Below are 22,170 nucleotides of genomic sequence, written 5' to 3' on the forward strand. Positions count from 1 at the left end.
ACTGAAAAAGTCGTTCATTGCCTGCGGTAGTTACTGGAAGGATTAGAAGAATTTTCATAATTTTCACTATTTCTCAATAGCATAATCTAATGGTTTGAGTTCACATAAGTAAAACAGATTCTTTGGCTTGTCACTCTTACTTAGAAAATGTCATTTTGCAACAGATATTCGGGAAACTAGAAGAATTTCACCTATGTATATATCTTTGTAAGACTAATATAATAGAAAGCTTCTTATATTCTGGAAAGTCTCTGGAACTGCAGTCAAGTGCATGCTTTGCTTCTGTTAGGGGTATGTTTTGTGTAAAGCGAATATCAAGCTCTGACAGAAATCTATCTATCAAAATAGGTTCTTTTGATTTTAGTTTTTGGAGCAATACAAGTATTCACCTCATTTCTCCCTAAGGCTGAATCATTTAAGAAGCTCTTTAGTCGTGATGATAACTCCTGAATTCTCTTAGACTTAGGTCTGCTCGACTGATTTGAATTTTCCAAGTTGGTAAGTGCCTCATATGTTGAAGCAAAATCTTTAACTTTGTCAAAAATATCAGAGAAAGCCTCGTCCATTCTCAAGACCTGCAATTCTTTAATAGTTGACTGTATGAGAGCAAGCTTCAGATAGTAAGGCTTCCTTTGCTTGAAGCTGATCTGACAAACTACTGGTAACTCTAAGGATTTGTTCAATAATAGAGTATGTAGATCCATTACGAACCTGAAAGACTAACTTTTTGTACAGTCCATTTGCTTCTGCCGCAGCTACTGAATCAGAACTCTCTGAAACTGTGTGAAGCACTGATAGCAAACTTCCATAGCTAAGCTTAACCTTTGATACTGACCTATAACAGTATGACCATCTAATTATAGCAGGTCTTACTAGTGTCAAAACGTGAATATCTTCTGCTTTCTGTGCCTCTATGAAAAGTTGGTTCCCTGTGTTACTGTTTAATAAATGTGTAAAGTGTGTTAATAATTGAAAACAACGAAGGGAGGCCACTGGTATTCTTTATGCAGTTGCCCAGTACTAAATTCAGCCTGTGTGCATGGCAATGTATGTATACTGATTGGGGAATTTTATCCCGTAGTCTTACTTGAATCCCGTTAGAGCATCCACTCATTATGCTAACACCATCATAACACTGAGCTATACACATGTACCAAATCAAACCAAATTGTTCTATCTCCTTATATATAAAATCAGCTAAACTTGCAGCATCAACCTTTTCCATGTGACAGGTTCCAATGACACGTTCCTTCACAATACCCTCACTAAAGTACAGCACAAGAATAGCCATCTGTTCCTTTTTTGACAAGTCTTTCCTTTCATCAACCATAACTGAAAAGTACTTGGCTTCTTGCTCTTCAGGACAAATTGTGTCCTTGATATGTCTTCCAACAATTGATATCAACTCAGTCTGGTGGATCTAACTTGTTTTAGAGAGGGATTTGATTCAGCAATTAGGTGAAGAATTTCTACAAAATTTCTGGAATTTAATGTATCACCAACCTCATTATGTCCACGAAAATACAGGCTTTGCCTTCCCAGTAATGCAGTGTCCTTTAAAAGTAACTTTACATGTTCCCTGTTGACCTCAATTTCTTGTACCCTAGCTGAAGATACAGAAGATGCCACAGACTGAGTGGACCCTGACTGAATATCCTTGATATTAGACCAAGCGATCACACTATTAATGTGTCTTTCACTTGCCTGATGTTGTTTGAGAAGGGTACTGGAATCTTTCCATTTCCTTGTTCCAACATCAATAAACGGTGTCCTACCTAATCCTTCCTCCTTACAAACAGCTGCTCCAGCAAGGTGCCTACATGGAGAGCAGTAACAGGCATCTTATGAGACCAAGTATTCTAACCAAGAAAATATATCAAAATAGGGTCTTCTAAATTTCCGATTATTCTGACTGCTTGGATAGCTTGGCAATTTTGGTTGACTGGATTTATCGTAGGGGGACTTAGATATATCAACTACTTGAGTCGCTGAAGTTTGTAATGTGGATGGACTGTCTTTTGTATCTTTTTGATCTTGGTTCAGTGCAACAGTATGTGCTAATGTGACTTCTGCTTCATCAACAGAATAGATTCTGAGTCTTGACTAGGGGATGATGTAGTGGCTAAGTCAGTATTGTTAGTTGCTTTGGGAACCACTGATCTAAATGAACTCTTAAGACTCCTACCTACAGGTACGTACTTCCTGAGATGAATAAAAGCTATTAATGATAGCCAGAATACACTAAAAAAGGCAACTCAATATTGAAGTTAACTGAACAGCGGGCTGGGAACATATTTACTTTGACATCCTTTAATATATCTAGTAAATTATTGTGATTATTACACACACACACACACACACACACACACACACACACACACACACACACACACACACACACACACACACACACACGATATATTTCACTTTAAACGTATTGAGGCTAAACACAAATTATTTTTAATTTCACGGTGATAACCTCATATTTTATTTACTTTAACTGTAATTGATTTGGAGGCCCCCTCAGAAAGCTTGGGTGGGACGAGCGCCCCTCGCTACCCCCCCCCCAAATGACACCCCTGGTGTGTATGTGTGTGTGTGTATAAGACCAAAGTATGTAGCCCGTTAACACATTCCATGGTGCCTTCATAAAATGTGCCTGTGTGTGCGTGTGTCTGTTGACGTGTGTGCGTGTTAGTGGGTGTGTGGGTGTCATTAGAACCAGTAAAAAGTGTTTAACATTACATTATGTTATTGCAGTATGCATTTGTTGAGTCAGTGAGGTAGCTACTTGATAATTAAGCGAAGTTTTGTTTAGGAAAAAGAGATCAGTTCCCCTTACAGTTTGAAATATATGAAATGCATTTTTATATATATTTTTTCGTCTGAAAAATTTTGTGAAGAGTTCTTAGTTACATTTATGGCCAGAATACCTCATTACAATGTGATGTGATGCATCTTAATGTGATCTCAAATTGTAAGCTCAAAAAATGAAGATATTTTTGGATATTTCTGTTTAAATACGTATAACTTGGGCCACGAGTGCCCATTATTATTTTTGACATTTTTAAAAACTTCTAAAGTGTCCGAAGTTTAGCCAGTATGTCCAGAGACAGGTGCTACTAACCATCCTCATGTTAAAGGGCAAATACCTGGATGTCCGAAGTTTGGAAGAGCCGTCCGAAGTTAGGAATTTTTTTCCTATCTTCGGACACTATAAAATGAAAAAAACAAAACGAGTTTACTGTGGTTATTTTTTTTTTATTATATGGATTCATTAGGTACTATCCCGGCTGCCACATGACACAGAGATAAAATTGCACCATTTTACACAGAGTTATTCATTAAAACACATTCAAAATGTCCGATGTTAGGGTGTTTTACGCTACCTCAGTCATCTGTGACTGCCAGGTATAGGACGATCTTTTCTTAACCTTCCTTGTCCAATTTCGTTCCCGCCTCAAGTGGGCTTTTGCCTCATCCACCCCTGCCAAACCTCTTTCCAAGGACACTAGGAAAGGACTCAGTGACAGTGTCATAGGGCGTGCCTTGGACACCACTGTGTCTAGTTTATCAAGTAATGGAGAAGTTATCACGTTGACAGCAAAGCCATAGTCAAGGTCGCGGCCAGATGCACAAACACCTCCTGTTGAGTTCTTTTCCTCTCGTCTATCTATCTATCTATTGCCAGACGCCTCAATCCCGTTTGGGGTGGCCACAAACAAATCGCCTCCAAGTCGCCCTGTCCCCCGCCATTTCACTGCCCTGCTCCCAACTCACACCCCCCTCTCTCATATACCTCTCCATCCCATCCCTCCATCTCATCCTCGGCCTCCCCCTCCCTCTTTCCCCCTCCACCTCACTCATATACACTCTCTTCGTCAGTCTTTCACCCTCCATCCTCTCCACATGGCCAAGCCACCTCAGTGTATTCCTCATAACGCTTCCTATCACATCCACATCCACACCACAACGTTCCTTTATATCCTCATTCGTCAGCCTGTCTCCCCACGTGACTCCACAGGCTCCTCTTAAATAACTCATTTCCACTGCTCACACTCTTGACTTGTGTCCTTCCAACAATGTCCAAGCTTCACTTCCGTCCGTTAGAGTTGGTATCACAATACTGTCATGAAGTAACTTTTTCACTTCCATGCTCACTTCCCTGTTTCTTATCACTGCTTTCAAGGAACCAGCAACCTTTCTTCCCTGCTGTACCCTTTCAAGCACTTCACCCTCCAAACCTCCATCCTCACTCATCACACTACCCAAATACTTAAACGTACTCACATTTTCCAATTCCTCACCATCCAACCTCGCTGTACATTCACTAACTTCACCTCTCTCAAAGACCATCACTTTACTCTTCCCTACATTCACCTTTAGGTTCCGTTTCTTACACACTCTCTCAAACTCATCCACCAAGCCTTGCAGCTCCCCTTCGTCTTCACTCAACAACACAGTATCATCTGCAAACAACAGTACAGGGAGTTTCCAAACACTATCCTCTCTCACCAGGGCCACTCCAACATCCACTACCCTACCTTGTACCTCTTTTATTACACCATCCATGTACAGATTGAACAACCATGGAGACATGACACATCCCTGTTTCAAACCAACTTTCAAAGAGAAAAATTCACTTAGTTCACCATCCACACGCAATGCAGCCTTCGCACCATCGTACATACTCTTCACAGCATTCAACAACTTCCCATCTACTCCATATATTCTTAACACTTTCCATAATCCTTGTCTATCCACCCTGTCATATGCTTTCTCCAAATCCATGAAAGCCGCATACAACTTCTTTCCCTTCTCTAGAAACTTTTCCACTAAAGATCTAAGAATGAATATCTGATCTACACAACCTCTTCCCTTCCTAAAGCCTCCCTGTTCTTCTCCAACTAATTTCTCTGTTCTTTCTCAAACTCTGTCTATAAGTATCCTACCATACACTTTTCCTATTATACTAAGAAGACAAATGCCCCTATGATTACCACACACTTCTTTTTCCCCTTTTCCTTTGTACAAGGGAATAATTATACCTGACTTCCAATCCTCCGGGACTCTACCTTCCTCCCAGGCCAATCTGCACATCTTCCACATCCATTCTACTACTATCTCTCCCCCATGCTTCAGCATTTCACCACACACTCCATCAATTCCTGGGGCTTTCCCCGATTTAACTTTCTTCATTGCTTCCACAACTTCTATCCTACTGATTTCTTCCTGTCTTCTCACCTCCCTCCTTCTCCCAGCCATTCCCCAGCCACTTATACTCGCATTACTTCCATCCTCTACGTTCAACAATTCCTTAAAGTGTTCTCTCCATCTGCTCACTTTTTCTCCCTTCTCCACTAGTAATCTATCATTTTTATCTTTCACTCCCCTGCTAACTTCACTTCCACACTGTCTTACTCTTTTCACTTCTCTCCAGAACATTTTCTTACAGTCCCTCCACTTTACACTCAAATTCCTTCCAAATTCCTCATCCACTCTCTTCTTACTCTCTCTTACCAATCTTTTCACCTCTCTCTTCCTTTCCACATATAACTCTCTCTTCCGCCTCTCAACTTCTTCCACGCCCCTATTTCTCATCCATTCATTGTATGCTTTCTTCTTTTGTGCCACAGCCTGTTTCACCTCTTCAGTCCACCACGCTTTTCCTTGCACCCCCCTCCATCTTCTCTTCATTCCACACACCACATCACATGCTGCACCTATTTCTTCTGTAAATATCTTACACATACCTTCCACGTCTCCCATATGCTCCAATTCATATTTGCCCAATCGTTCCTCCACTTCTTTCTTATACTCTGCCTTTTTCTCATCCTCTTGTAACCTTTCCACTCTCCTTGCAACTACTCCTTGCAACTACTCCTTCCTCTCGTCATTACTCAGAAATACAACTCCCTAGAGATGAGATGATACTTTCATTCGCAAGAAGTGTTGCTGAGTAATATGGTTTTTAATTCATTTCCCTAACTGCTCAAGTTTCTGAGATATTAAGGTTAGAAGCAAATATATATATATATATATATATATATATATATATATATATATATATATATATATATATATATATATATATATATATTTTTCATACCGAGGTGAGGCGTGAGCATATTTTAGCCTGGAGTCCATGGGTTAAACAGTAATTGTGCAACGGATAGTTTTCTTGACGTTCATTATGATGTTGGTCAGTTGAAATACTGGCAGCTCTCATCATATGTCAGGGATTCGGGTCAGAATATCGGAACTTTTTCCATATGACTGACAATTCAAGAAAGTGAGGAATGACAAATTAGCGTTATATGTGGCCAAGGAACTGTAACAAGGCCTTTAGTTCGTCTAACTTAGTCTTAACTAGGATCCAAAGACCCAGGAAGCCATTCTTATATTTTTCTTCTGCTACAAGACGATGATATTCAGCTTGGGAGTGAAGTTTCAAAATGGAGAGGGTAGGTTTTGGCCTCCATCAATTTCTTCAGTGAAAGGCGTTTCCTAAGTTCAGTAAATCGACAATTGGTAGTAATAATCAAGCAGATGTGTAGTTTCTTCCTGTGTATTCATAGAAAATATGGAATATACATACCCAAGAATGAAATATGTATGCCAAGTTCTTTGAAGTCCATGTGTTTACAGTCTCCTATTTCTTATCATTTTTATATTTCGTAGACGGCTGACTCCCCCAAGAATCACCTGGGGGGGTCAAGCTTCCCATATATTGCATTACTGATGAGAGTCCATTGTACATCATGTACTAAGATATTAAAGCCATATCCGCCCTCCTTTCACTGTTCAAGAGAAAGTTAAATTTCTTGCAGGTCCCACCCCCCAAAATCACGGTTGGAGAAGTTTATAAAGTAGACCATCGGAGTAACCAGATGAAATAAACTGAGAAGTTTCATTCACTTGTTCAGACCTTTCTCCTATTTCACAGTGCTTATTTTGGGGATGGAGCTGGTCCTACAGGAATTGCTGAGGGTGATCACACTCCCCAGGTATCACATTAAGAAAGAAAGTCCATTGTGCAACTTGCACTGCGATATCAAAGCCAGATCTGCTGTCCAGGCATTCCTTGCGACGTTTCCTGGCATTCATCATACATCTCCTGGCATTCCTCACACGCCTGCTGGCGTTCCTAATTTACCTAGCTGCACTTGCCTGTTGTGAGAACTGTCAGTGAATTTAATGACCTGTAATAATGCTCTGCTAGTGTGTTGTAGTGACATGTGATTGTGTTGTGCTAATGTGTAGTAGTCACTTGTGATAGTGTTGTACTAGTGACCTGTAATAGTTCTATGCTAGTGTGTTGTAGTGACCTGTGATAGTGTTGTGGTAGTGTGTTCTAGTCACCTGTGGTATTGTTGTTCTAGTGTTTCTGTGCGTGATGGCTTCCTATACAGAGAGTTTTGTCCCTGCTACAAGTTTTGAGAAGGACTACCTTGAGTTAAAGGAAGAACATCTCAAATTAAAATGGGAGGTACAGATTCTCAGGCAGGAAAAGTCACAAATGAGGGAATTGATGGAGGTGTTGGAGGAGAGAGAAAAATGCTGAAAGATGGACACTTGTTTGCAAGGGTGCAACAAAGTTCACCCTTAAGAAACAAGTGAAGACAAAAACCACAAATGCATTCGACATGTTATGTGACGAAAGTTAAGGGAGGGCAGAGAGGGAAGAAGAGGAGGAGGAAGGCAAGAATATTTCCTGTAGGAATCCTGAGATCAAGAGAGGTGAGAATAATGTTGTCATTGTTGGAGACTCCCAGGTAAGGTACCTAAATAGAGCAGTGTATACTCCACTCACTAAACATGCGTGTCTTCCTGGGGCCAGGGTGAGTACTGTGTTAGGAAAATTTTGAAATATCATGAAAGATGGTGGAGACAAACCCACTGTCTGTATTAGTGTAGGAGGCAACTATATTGGTATCTTAAATGTAAGGGACTGTGGCAGCAGTACAGGGATATGTTGGAGAAGGTTAGGAAGAGAGAAAGGGCCCCTGGAGCACTCTGTGTTTTGCCTAGGAAGGGGGTTGGGACGGAGTGGTTGAGCAGGACAATAGGTTTTAATTGCCACCTTAAAAGGTATTGTAAAGTTAATGCAATACTTTTCATAGACAGCTGGAACTGGTTTTATGGGTGGAGTGCCATGTATAGTTGCATTGGGACTCATCTTAGTAGGCAGGGAGTTACTGTTTTAGCTAGTATGATTGATAGGAAGTTAGATTTTTTTTTTTGCGGTTGAAAGTTACAAGTACAGGAAGTTGCAACTACTCCACTCCGAAATCATTATCATCACTTTTGGTTAGATGGATCGAGACTTGCAAAAATAAGAAAAACAGTTTAACCATTAGTATAGATACATCAACTCCCGCACCTCAAAATGAGGTGATGATAAAGGACAGTAAACAAGATGATAAAGAAGCAATAAGTGACGTACCAAAAAAAAAAAAAAGTATTATATTAGTTAAGAGTTTCCCAGTTATTAACGAAAGCAAAAATAAATAAATAAATAAATAAATAAACACCAAAGTAGAGATATAACTACTAGTAATAATCTGAAAGTGTAGTACACAAACAACAACACTTTACATTATAAAATTGATGAACTAAGGACTATATTTTGTACAGAGAAAGTAGCCATTGACGTAATTAGTGAAACGGATGAATACGGACACTCGAGAATTTTTAACAGAATATCAGATAAAGGGCTCTAATATTTTTGTGTCAAACCGTCTGGGAAGAAAGGGGGGTGGGGTAGCAATTTATGTAAGGATTCATTAAACTGATATAAGAAAGCGGCATTAAAGAAAGTAGCGACAAGGAAAGTGTCTGGGTTGAAATTAGTAACAGTAGCGAGAAATTAGTCTAGGAGCTACTTACAGATCTCCAAAATTAAGTAGAGCGGATAGTATATACCTTTGGGAGGAAACTAGGAAAGCGTCAGAGTCCAGCTTAGTAATAATGGTACGGGATCTTAACCTGCCAAAGACAGATTGGTGAAATCAGACAGGGGATGCAGAGTCAGAGGAATTTCTAGAGGTACTACAGCATATTTTCCATTATCAGTATATCAGGGAGGCCAGCAGAGGTAATAATATACCAGATTTGGTTTTCTCCAATAATGAAAAGGTTATTAGCGGTATAGAAGTTGGTGGAAGACTTGGTAGTAGCGATCATGAAGAAATTAAATTCAAATTCATTTGGAATGTCTGTTCTACCGAAAACCCGTCAACCGTTCCAAATTGTCGCCTAGGAGATTTTGATGGATTAAGAGCTTATTCTGGAACTGCATTCCATGGGGAGACTAGTTTCTTTAGAGAGAGCCAGGTCAGTGGAGAACCCCAGGTCATAGATAAGGGGCAGGAAACGGGTGGGAATGTGCGCCAGGTCTCTGGGGAAGGCCAGGTCGTAGATGAGGGACAGGATATAATATACAGTAGGTGGGAATGTAGTTCATGTGACGGAGATAAACTCAGGTCCGGTACCAAGCAGCCGTTCGGCCAGTAAGAAATATGAGGAGTTAATAAATATATATCACAGAGGCCAAGACAGACACATCCCTTCAAAACCTCTCAGAGTGAATAATACAGATCTAAGATGGTTAAACAACAGATTAAAATCTCTCATAGGCCAAAGGAATGGAATAGAAAAATATAATGTGGAGAGAAACACGTGATCGGTATGTGATTTTGAATAGGGATGTAAAGAGGGAGATAGGGAAAGCAAAGCAAGGTAAATGGAAAAATATAATATGGAGAGAGACAGTTACGTGACCGGTATGTGATTTTGAATAGGAAGGTAAAGAGGGAGATATGGAAACAAAGCAAGGATATGAAATTAAGGTTGCTAGTGGATCGAAAACCCCAAGGGTTTTTACCAAATGTACGATATGAATAATAAAGATAAGACAGTATCTCTCATAACAGAATCAGGTAACATTACTAGTAAAGATAAAGAAATGTGCTCTATCCTAAATAATTATTCCTTATAAGTATTTACCATGGAAAAACTAGACCTGGTCCTTGAACAAGCAAGTGTTTACAATGATAATGCAGACAACATTCTTGGAAAAATAACCAATATCAAAGAGGACGTATTGAAAGAAATTAATAAGTTAAAACCTCAAAAATCGCCAGGTCCGGACGATATATATGCCAAAATTATTAAAGAAAAAAGAAGAGTTGTCACCCACTCGTAACTTTATTGAATAATTCATTAATTTCAGAATTTCCAGAGGCATGGCAGATCGCAAACGTTAAGCGAATTTTTAAAAAGGGTGATAAAGCGTCTGCATCGAACTACAGTCCAATAAGCCTAATGTCAATAATAGAAAAAATGCTAAAGTCAGTTTTGACAAAAAAAAAAAAAAAATGCAACATTTAGAAAGATTTACTCATATAAATCAAAATCAGCACGGATTCAAACAAGGATGATCCTGCCTCACAAACTTCTTGTCACTCTTCTCGGAGGTCTATGAGGCAGTAGAAAGCGATAGTTTGCGATATCATTTATCTGGACTTTAGTAAAGCTTTTGATAGGGTCCCACAAGAAAGGTTAGTTAGAAAGATTCAGGCACACGGTATAGACGGCGATTCCTTTAAATGGATAGAATCTGACTGAAGGGACAAAAGCAGAGTATTAAAAAATGGAACAAAGTCGGATTGGGGTTTAGTAACTAGCGGTTTACCACAGTGATCAGTACTCGGTCCCTTATATATATATATATATATATATATATATATATATATATATAATCAGCTGTATGAGTATCCACTGCAGGTCCGGCCTATCCCGACCGAAGTCTGCACGATGCAGCCAATGTATCTCTACCAAGTGGCTTAGGCTGTCTGGTAGAGATTGTATTTAGGGTGAGAAGTGCTTGTAAGTGTAAATATAGTGTTGGAGTGGCTTTGGACATGTGCGTAGTCTGTGAACCAAGTGTAATCGGCCCGCGCAAGCCGACTGGGTGCAAGCATACTTTATAGTAAGCGACACTGGTTCAACCACAGCACCCCTTGTGTCCGCCAATGCAGTACGTGGCCAGGTGAACACTCCCAAAGTTTATTACCTTGGCAGGGCGCGAACCCTGGCTCATCCATATACGAAACGCACACTCTACCACTGTACCACATAAGCTCCATATATACATATATATATATATATATATATATATATATGTGTATATATATATATATATATATATATATATATATATATATATATATATATATATATATATATATATATATATATATATTGCCAGACGCCTCAATCCCGTTTGGGGTGGCCACAAATAAATCGCCCCCAAGTCGCCCTGTCCCCCGTCATCTCACTGCCCTGCTCCCAACTCACACCCCCTCTCTCATATACCTCTCCACCCCATCGCTCCATCTCATCCTCGGCCTCCCCCTCCCTCTTCCCCCCTCCACCTCACTCAAATACACTCTCTTCGTCAGTCTTTCACCCTCCATCCTCTCCACATGGCCAAACCACCTCAGTGTGTTCCTCATAACACTTCCTATCACACCTACATCCACACCACAACGCTCCTTTATATCCTCATTCGTCAGCCTGTCTCTCCATGTGACTCCACAGGCTCCTCTTAAATAACTCATTTCCACTGCTCTCACTCTTGACTTGTGTCCTTCCAACAACGTCCAAGCTTCACTTCCGTACGTTAGAGTTGGTATCACAATACTGTCATGTAGTAACTTTTTCACTTCCGTGCTCACTTCCCTGTTCCTTATCACTGCTTTCAAAGAACCAGCAACCTTTCTTCTCTGTTGTACCCTTTCACACACTTCACCCTCCAAACCTCCATCCTTATTCATCACACTACCCAAGTACTTAAACGTACTCACATTTTCCAATTCCTCACCATCCGACCTCGCTGTACATTCACTGACTTCACCTCTCTCAAAGACCATCAATTTACTCTTCCCTACATTCACCTTTAGATTCCGTTTCTTACACACTCTCCCAAACTCATCCACCAAGCCTTGCAGCTCCCCTTCGTCTTCACTCAACAACACAGTATCATCTGCAAACAACAGTACAGGGAGTTTCCAAACACTATCCTCTCTCACCAGGGCCACTCCAACATCCACTACCCTACCTTGTACCTCTTTTATTACACCATCCATGTAAAAAGATTGAACAACCATGGAGACATGACACATCCCTGTTTCAAGCCAACTTTCAAAGAGAAAAATTCACTTAGTTCACCATCCACACGCACTGGAGCCTTCGCACCATAGTACATACTCTTCACAGCATTCAACAACTTCCCATCTACTCCATATATTCTTAACACTTTCCATAATCCTTGTCTATCCACCCTGTCATATGCTTTCTCCATATCCATGAAAGCCGCATACAACTTCTTTCCCTTCTCTAGAAACTTTTCCACTAAAGATCTAAGAATGAAAATCTGATCTACACAACCTCTTCCCTTCCTAAAGCCTCCCTGTTCTCCTCCAACTAATTTCTCTGTTCTTTCTCTAACTCTGTCAATAAGTATCCTACCATACACTTTTCCTATTATACTAAGAAGACAAATGCCCCTATGATTACCACACACTTCTTTTTCTCCTTTTCCTTTGTAAAATGGAATAATTATACCTGACTTCCAATCCTCCGGGACTCTACCTTCCTCCCAGGCCAATCTACACATCTTCCACATCCATTCTACTACTATCTATCCCCCATGCTTCAGCATTTCACCACACACTCCATCAATTCCTGGGGCTTTCCCAGATTTAACTTTCTTCATTGCTTCCACAACTTCTATCCTACTGATTTCTTCCTGTCTTCTCACCTCCCTCCTTCTCCCAGCCATTCCCCAGCCACTTATACTCGCATTACTTCCATCCTCTATGTTCAACAATTCCTTAAAGTGTTCTCTCCATCTGCTCACTTTTTCTCCCTTCTCCACTAGTAATCTGCCATTTTTATCTTTCACTCCCCTGCTAATTTCACTTCCACCCTGTCTTACTCTTTTTGCCTCTTTCCAAAACATTTTCTTACAGTCCCTCCACTTTACACTCAAATTCCTTCCAAATTCCTCATCCACTCTCTTCTTACTCTCTCTTACTAATCTTTTCACCTCTCTCTTTCTTTCTACATATAACTCTCTCTTCCATCTCTCAACTTCTTCCACGCCCCTATTTCTCATTCATTCATTGTATGCTTTCTTCTTTTGTGCCACAGCCTGTCTCACCTCTTCAGTCCACCACGCTGTTCCTTGCACCTCCCTCCGTCTTCTCTTCCTTCCACATACCACATCACATGCTGCGCATATTTATTCTGTGAAAATCCTACACACACCTTCCACGTCTCCCATCTGCTCCAATTCATATTTGTCCAATCGTTCCTCCACTTCTCTCTTATACTCTGCCTTTTTGTCATCTTCTTGTAACCTCTCCACTCTCTTTGCAACTACTCCTTCCTCTCGTCTTTCCCTTCATCTATTCCTCCATCTTACTTGAATTCTAATTCTGGCCACCACCAAGTAGTGGTCAGAAAGTCCACTCCCCCAACCTCTATGAGCTCTTGCATCCATTACACATCTTCGCATCCTTTCATCCACACACACATAATCAATCATTGCCTTCCTTTCATTCAGTTCATCACCCACCCTTCTCATCACTCGCCATGTATACCTGTGGATCATTTTATGCCTGAAGAGGGTATTGGCTATCACCAACCCCCTCCCAGCACAAATGTCCACTAATGCACTCCCATTCTCATCTATCTCAGCAGGCACACCCCACTCACCAACTATTCCATCCACCTTCACATTCCCAACTTTACCATTCATATCACCGATCAAAAACACTCTCTCATTCCTTCCAAACTTTTCCATGCACACTTCTACATTTGTCCAGAACTCTTCTCTCACTCTTCTAGCACGATCTTGCGTTGGCGCATACACACACACAATCGCCCACATTTGTATTCCAACTTTCAACTTTACTCACACAGTCCTTGACCCAACTGATCCATACTGTCTTATGCTCTTCTTCCATCTTTTACTCACAAATATACAATATATATATATATATATATATATATATATATATATATATATATATATATATATATATATATATATATATATATATATATATATATTAGATGATGATGATGATTTATATATATATATATATATATATATATATATATATATATATATATATATAATCTAGACTTAGGAATTACTAGCAGTATAAGCAAATCTGCCGATGAAACAAAAACAGGGCGCATCATTAACTCGACTGACGATTCCCTTAACCCTGGTAAACATTCGAGGACACTATTATGACCCACGCTAACTTTGGCTACGTGGCCCTTGCTTCCCATGTGACCCAAGTGGGTGGTTTTCCCAGTAGCTTCATTATATATATATATATATATATATATATATATATATATATATATATATATATATATATATATATATATATATATATATATATATATATATATATATATATATATATATATATATATATATATATATATATATATAGGGGTAGGTGGGGGCGCTCACCATCCACTCACTTGAAGTAGTGCTGCTCTCGGGTGTCTGCTCTTTCCTCCATCCTTCTTTCCATCCATCCTCTTCTGTCTCTCTTTCTTTAATTTTTTCCTCTTTCTTCTGCCTGCGGGCAACTTTACACTCCCTCTTGTGTCTTTCTTTCCTTCATTCTTTCCTCTTCCTTCTGCCTGTGGGTGACTCTACACTGAGTGACAAGCCAAATGGTTTCCTGTACACCAGGAAACCATTTACTATGCTGGGTGGTAACCATATAGCCAAATTTTGGCTCCTGGTGGTTTAGTGGGTGATAGAGATGTTCCAATCGGATTGAGCCGGTGAATGTTTATATCCAAGGGGTGGTTGGGGTTTATTGCTCACGTAATGCCACTCAGGGATGAGTGAGGCTGGTCACTCTCATCCTAAATGCCAGGACCAACTTGCCTAGCCCCGGGCTCCTACGCTCCTCATGGGGCAACGTAGGATTAGATGATGATGATGATGATTTTTATATATATATATATATATATATATATATATATATATATATATATATATATATATATATATATATATATATATATATATATATATATAATCTAGACTTAGGAATTACTAGCAGTATAAGCAAATCTGCCGATGAAACAAAAACAGGGCGCATCATTAACTCGACTGACGATTCCCTTAACCCTGGTAAACATTCGAGGACACTATTATGACCCACGCTAACTTTGGCCACGTGGCCCTTGCTTCCCATGTGACCCAAGTGGGTGGTTTTCCCAGTAGCTTCATTATATGATGCGCTGTGTCGTTTGAAGGTAGTTGGTGCTCGCTCCTTGGCTATGTTTTTCAGATAACACAGGTGTGGACTATAAACGTGTCCACGAATGTGTTAAAGAACTAGACACTTTTAGTGCATGGAAAAAAATCGATATTTTGCTGCCAGGAGACTGGGAGTAGGCCTGCTGCCCCCCACACACCCCCACTGCCCACTGGTCAACGACCATTGGGATCCATGCATTACAATCGTGCAACTTAATTTTTTTAATTGTTGTCTTTAGTTACCCATGGAGAATTAAACTATTTTTTTTTTTAGACTGTAATGTTAAAATTAGAATTTAAGTACATACCTTGTAAACAACTTCATGTATTTTTTTTAATTTCCAAAAACTGGTACACAACAGTGACCACGAATGTGGTAGCGTAAAAAAAAAAAATGAATGTTTACCATGGTTAACTTAAAAAAGGACATCGAAATATTGTCCAAATGGTCTAAAAATTGGCAAATGGAATTTAACATTGAAAAATATAACGTAGGCAAGACCACTGGAGATACTAAATACAACCGAGATAACAAAGAAACTTAAATTAGGCGTTTAAGTGAATAAAGGGAATATGTACGGGAAATATTAGCCAGGCACTTTAAGTGAGCATACAGGATAGAACTAGGAGTAATGGTTTCAAACTAGACAAATTACATTTTAGTACGAAACTAGGTAAAAATTGATTTGGTAAAAGAGTAGTAGACGAATGGAATAAGCTACCAAGTAATGTAGTTGCTGACCCTTCCACTGAGAGTTTCAAGCATAGTCTTTGGGCCCTCTTGCACTTGCTCCTGTGGAGGGCTCTCGTGCTGCACGTTCGCTTCCTCGTGTTTTGCACTCGTTTCCTCATGCTTTGCGCATGCATTGCGATCATTTCAGGTAATCCGAGTCATGTTTATGTGCTGTTCTAGTCTAACAACCATCAAGGCAGTAACGCGGGAAACGCACAGTAAAAACGCTCAATTCAGCAGCTCCGATCCTCTAAAAAGTATAGGGTTGTGGTACATGGCTCGAGTAGACTCGATTTCTAAAAGTCCCGGTACCGAATGAACTGTTTTCCGAACCAAAGTTTGTTTGCCCTTGTCTCTAATAAAAAAAATCATCAATCAAGATGGGACCAAGTTTTTCGACATCAGCTAATTTTCTGCAATTTCCATGACAATTTTGGTGCACCAGGACGACTACATACCAAAGAAAGGCGCCCTCACCTCGCTTCGGGAATGGAACCCAAGTCGTCCGCATGCATGTCCGAGATATTAACTACTCGGCCACGGCAACCAACCGGGCGCCGGGAGCGGCGTTTTTTTGGTCAAAATTTGATTACTCATTAAATATAGTAAGAGTTTTTCAATCGTGATGGGACCAAGTTTTTTCATATCAGCGAATTTTTTGTGATTTTTGTGTCAATTTTGGTGCGATTTTAATGTGTAGTTTCGGCTGCCCAAAATGCACTCACACAGACAAACGGCAACTGCTATAGAATATTAGATAAGTATATGACAAATAAGGGGTGGGTATAAAATAAAAAAAATTCTCATAACCAGCACTAATTCACTCTTTTTCCTTTTCTTGTGACACTATGCTAGTCTCTATTTCTCCTTTCATACTTTCCTATAAAATGTCCACGCCAGTTTTTCTATACTGCATGGTGTTCTTTCTGACTTTTTCCTGACGGCTTCGGCTGTAGGGTTTGGAGGGCGAGTGATCTTTCTTCTTTGCTATCCTTATCTCATTCTACTACTTCAGTTACTCTTCTTGAACTGCTTAGCATGGGCCAACCAGCCTACTGCCGTTATCCTCTCTTATGTTCTTACATACTTCTGAAAAAGAAAAAAAAAAGGTGATGGGGGGCAGACCCCCGTCAAAACAATGGTGGGGAACTTGCATATTGGATGAAGAACCAGATGAACTAACTTAAGAAGCTGCTTTGAAATCCAGTACCTCACTTTCCCTTGCATCTGATTGTTTTTACTTTTGGGATTGATGTTGACCTCCCAAAATCATTAGAGGTCACGCTCCCCAAATATAAAATTATGAGTAAGAGTACACTATGCATCATGTACTATGATGTAAAAGCCATAATTATCTGCCGTCTTTTCATTACTTATGAGGATTTTTAATTTGTGAAGAGGGCCTGACCCCTTAAAAATCATGGTTGCAAAAATGTGTATAGTGAAATACCTTCCTCGTAACCAACCGAACCCACCTGGGAAGGTTCATTCAAATCCATCTAATAGCCAAGAAGTTAATAGACACACACACACACACACACACACACACACACACACACACACACACACACACACACACACACACACACACACAGCCTGAATCCAGCACAACAGTGCCAGGCAATTAGCCGAAATGATACTATCCTTTTTGGGAAGGTTGTTAAAATGTATGCCATTGAGCTGATGAAGTTAAAAGCCAGAAGACAGAGAGACGGGTGAAAGGGATAAATAAATGGACAGACAGGCAAATAGTTAAACAGATACCGAGGACTTAGAGTATGATACTAATCTGGGTACATACACTTGATTGACGGCCGGGATAAGAGGACTGTTTTTGTTAGCCATGATGGTCACTTGGTACACGAAGTAGGAACTCCGGGCCAGATAGAAGTCACATTTTCCTTAAAAAAAAAAAAACATTAATATATATATATATATATATATATATATATATATATATATATATATATATATATATATATATATGTATATATATATATCATCATCAGCCATAACTAGTCCACTGCTGAACAAAGGCCTCCCCCAACCTTCTGCATGAATTCCTTGACTGAGCCAATCTTTGCCACGTTTTCCCTGCAAATTTCTCTATCTCATCTCTCCATCTCCTGTCTGGCCTTTTTCTGCTACGCTTACATTCTCTAGGTGTCCAGTCCGTCAGCCTCTTACTACATCGGTTACCCCTCATTCTTGCTATATGGCCCGCCCACCTCCATTTCTGTTCTTTTATAACTTCTATAATATCTTGGACTTTAGTCTGCTCTCTCACCCAAGTTGATCTTTTCCTGTCTCTTAAAGATATTCCCAACATTGACCTTTCCATTGCTCTCTGAGAACGGATTAATTTATTTTCCATTGATTTTGTCAGTTTCCAGGTCTCACAACCATACGTCATAACTGGAATTATACATTCGTTAGGTGAGTGTAGCCTATACACTGTATATACACTGTATATGGCTAGTGAGGCAGTGATCGCCCTCTACCTACACAGATCAAAAGCCCTCGGGAGCTGGGGGGTGGTTGCTTTCTCAGGCAGAGAAACTCCTTGGGAGTGAAATGGCTGGGAAGCATGCCGGCACGTGACTGGCTACAGCATAGCTGGGTCTTTCGGGTGTGGGCAATCAGGCAAGTTAGCTGCCTACTGCGACTGCAACACAATGGCGAGGTATTCAGGAAGTTAGCCAAAGAAACCTTGATGGACTCTGAAAAAACAATAATGGCCCCCAGTCCCGTGCAGCCCTTAAATGGGCAGGGGGTGCTAAGAATCTCACGGTTGCCTCAGTTACAATCTAATTCCTTTGTTAATGCAAAAAATACAATTAAAATTGGTAACTGGAATGTGAGAAAGCTAAATCATGACGGTAAAATCGATGAGTTAGTGAAAGTTTTTCAAAATTACGGACTTGATATTTGTGCTCTGACAGAAACTAGATTAACTGGAGTCGATATGTTGGATTTGGAGGATGGTATACGTTTATTGATATCTGGCCGACAGGACGGAATGCATTATCAGGGAGTAGGATTGTTGCTGGGTTGTAAGGCAAATAAGGCTTTATGTGAGTGGGATCCTATAGATGAGCGATTGTTATACGCACGGTTTAAATCAAATCATGGCAACATCAGTCTGTTTGTGTGTTATGCACCTACTAATGATGCACTCGATGAAAGGAAAGACACATTTTATGAAAAATTGCAAGAAGGAGTAGGAAGGGTACCTAGACATGATGTTTTGATCTGCATTGGAGACTTTAATGCAGTAATGGGCTGTTCAAATGAGGGATTTGAGGCATGTATGGGTAAGATGGGAGTTGGTAATAGGATGAGTGAAAACGGAGTGAGGTTTGGAAGCTTCTGTCTAGTAAATGACTTAGTCATCGGGGGCACACTCTTTCAGCATTGCAATATACACAAGACAACTTGGGTGTCGCCGTGTGGAAAATACAAAAATCAGATTGATCACATCGCTATCAGTAGGAGGCATAGAAGTTCTCTGCTAGATGTTCATGTTAAACGGGGAGTGGATATTGGTGGTGGCCATCAACTCAGCATTGCAAAAATAAGGTTTAAACTTTAAAATCAGAAGAAGGAAAAATCTGGTGTTGGTAGATACGATATTGTTAAACTTAGAAGGGAAGGAGAAGAAAAGGAGGAATTCAGATTAGAATGCAGAAATAGGTTTTTGGTGTTGGAAACGTTGGAAGAGGGGGAGAGAAGTGTAGATGAGCTGTGGGAGGATGTGAGCAAAGTTTTGCATGAGACTGCTGAATGTACGATTGGAAGGAGACATAGATTCAGGAGAAAGAAATGGATATCAGAGGAAAAGTGGGATATGATAAAAAAGAGAGGTGAGGCTAAATTGAGGAGTGAGATGCAATGCGTTGATGAACGAGAGATTGAATTTGCAAGAGCTGCGTACTGGAGTTTGAATTCAGAAGTAAGAAGGTTAGCTAGGAGAGATAAAAGAAGATGTGTGGATGAAAAGGTTGCAGAGACTGAAATCTTAATAAACAAAAATGATGGACAGAGTCAAAGAATAGCATATGAATCGATTAGAGAACTGAGTGGTAATGCAGGTAAACGCAAGGAAATACCAGTTAGAGACAGGGAAGGAAATTTATTGACCAAAGATGGAGATATTAAAAATAGATGGAAAGAGCATTTTGAGACAGTTCTTAATAGACCAATATCACCAGAAGAGGATATACCGTCTGCTCAGGAAGATTTAAATATAGAAACAGGAGAGTTGAGGCTTGCAGAAGTGGAGAAAGCAGTAAAACAGTTAAAGAATAATAAGGCACCAGGGGAGGATGGTTTATTTCCGGAAATGTTTAAAGTGGAGGGGGATAGATTAATAATGATCTTGACCAAGCTATTCAATAAGATATGGGTGACGGGGTTACTACCATCAGTTTGGAAGAATGGTGTAATTGTTAAAGTTCCGAAGAAGGGAGACCTGAGTGAATGTGGTAATTGGAGGGGAATCTCTTTGTCACCGATAGCTTTGAAAGTTTTCAGTAGAGTGTTGTTAAATAGGTTGGAGCTGGTGGTTCAGGGTATTCTGAGGGATGAACAGGCTGGTTTTAGAAAGGGACGTGGTTGCAATGATCAGGTCTTTATAGTTAGGCATTTGATGCAGCAAGTTAATGAAATGAGAGTACCGTTAAGTCTTTGTTTTGTTGATTTTGAAAAGGCTTTTGATAGTGTTTCGAGAGAGACTATGGGGAAGATCACGAGACATTATGGAATACCAGGGGAGTTTGTGAGGGTCATTATGAACATGCATGAGGACACATTTTGTAAAGTGATGGTTGATGGTTGTCTGAGTGATTCGTTTGAAGTCAAGTCTGGAGTAATTCAAGGTGGTGTTCTATCGCCTTTACTATTTATATTGGTCATTGATTACATTATGAAACGCGTTGGAACAGTAACCGATGCAGGTATACTTTGGGAAGAGAACAGGAAACTTTTGGATTTAGATTATGCAGATGATATAGTTTTGATTTGTGATGGGCCAGAAGAGATGCAGAGAGTGTTGGACTGTTTGGTGAGTGAAGGTCGCAAGGTGGGTTTGGTTATTAATTGTGGAAAAGCTGAAATAATCAATATGAATATGGAAAATGCGCGGGAATGTGTAGTTGGAGGTATGGTTGTAAAGCAAGTTGATAGGTTTAAATATTTAGGTACTTATTTAGCCAAGGATGGTTCTTTGAACTTTGAATTCGAGGAAAGGTTAAAGAAGGCTAATCAGGCAATGGGAATGCTTAAAAATATTTGGAATAATAACAATTTTTCTGTGCATACAAAAATCAAACTTTATAAGGTAATGGTTAGGAGTATCCTAATTTATGGACACGAGTCTTGGTACAGCACAGTGACTATGGAAAATAAATTCTTGGTGTTTGAAAACAAAGCACTTAGAAGAATATTAGGAGTTAAGTGGTGGGAAAGGATACCAAATAGTAGAATTAGAGAAATAACGGGAGTGCAGCCGGTCGATGAATATGTTAGGTTCTCACGATGGAAGTGGCTAGGACATGTGTATAGGAGACAGGGAATAGTACGAGGTACACCAGGATGGGTGGCACTTGGTAGGAGAGGTAGAGGAAGGCCAAAAGAGACGTGGGTGAGGACAATGAGACGGGAAGCTGGAGATGAGTGTTGGGGAGATCTTGAGGAGTTAGCACAAGATAGGATGTGGTGGTGTGAGTTCATCGAGGCCCTATGCATCCCCGAGGGTGCCACAGGAAATGATTGATTGATTGATTGATATACTTTTCGTTTCATACAAACTGGCAAACTATTTTTTATAATGTTTTTGTATTTACCGAAAGCTTTCCATCCAATTATAATGCGTCTTTTTATTTCGCTCTCATGATCTTTCGTTAATTTTAGTATTTGTCCCAAGTAGTTGTACTCCTTAACTTCTACAAGAACTTCGTCGCTTATTCTGAGAGCGCTCTTTGGTGTTTGTGGATTAAACATTACTTTAGTTTTACTTCGGTTCATCTTCAGTCCTACTTTCACACTTTCTCTGTTCTGGTCATTTAACTTT

At 39.9% G+C, this 22,170-nt stretch overlaps 1 protein-coding gene across 1 annotated transcript in view; it reads right to left on the reverse strand.

The window, feature by feature from the left end:
- Nucleotides 1–22,170, reverse strand: part of LOC145407276 (glutamate receptor 2-like) — a 551,600-nt gene that overhangs the window by 14,175 nt on the left and 515,255 nt on the right. Inside the window, exon 8 of the mRNA XM_080278314.1 lies at nt 17,902–18,001. Coding sequence (XP_080134440.1) covers nt 17,902–18,001 — 100 coding nt within the window. The remainder of the gene's footprint in view (nt 1–17,901; nt 18,002–22,170) is intronic.

Source organism: Coenobita brevimanus, chromosome 8 (genome assembly GCF_032717465.1).
Source record: "Coenobita brevimanus isolate Jiangsu-jjx chromosome 8, ASM3271746v2, whole genome shotgun sequence".
Classification (NCBI taxonomy): Eukaryota; Metazoa; Arthropoda; class Malacostraca; order Decapoda; family Coenobitidae; genus Coenobita; species Coenobita brevimanus.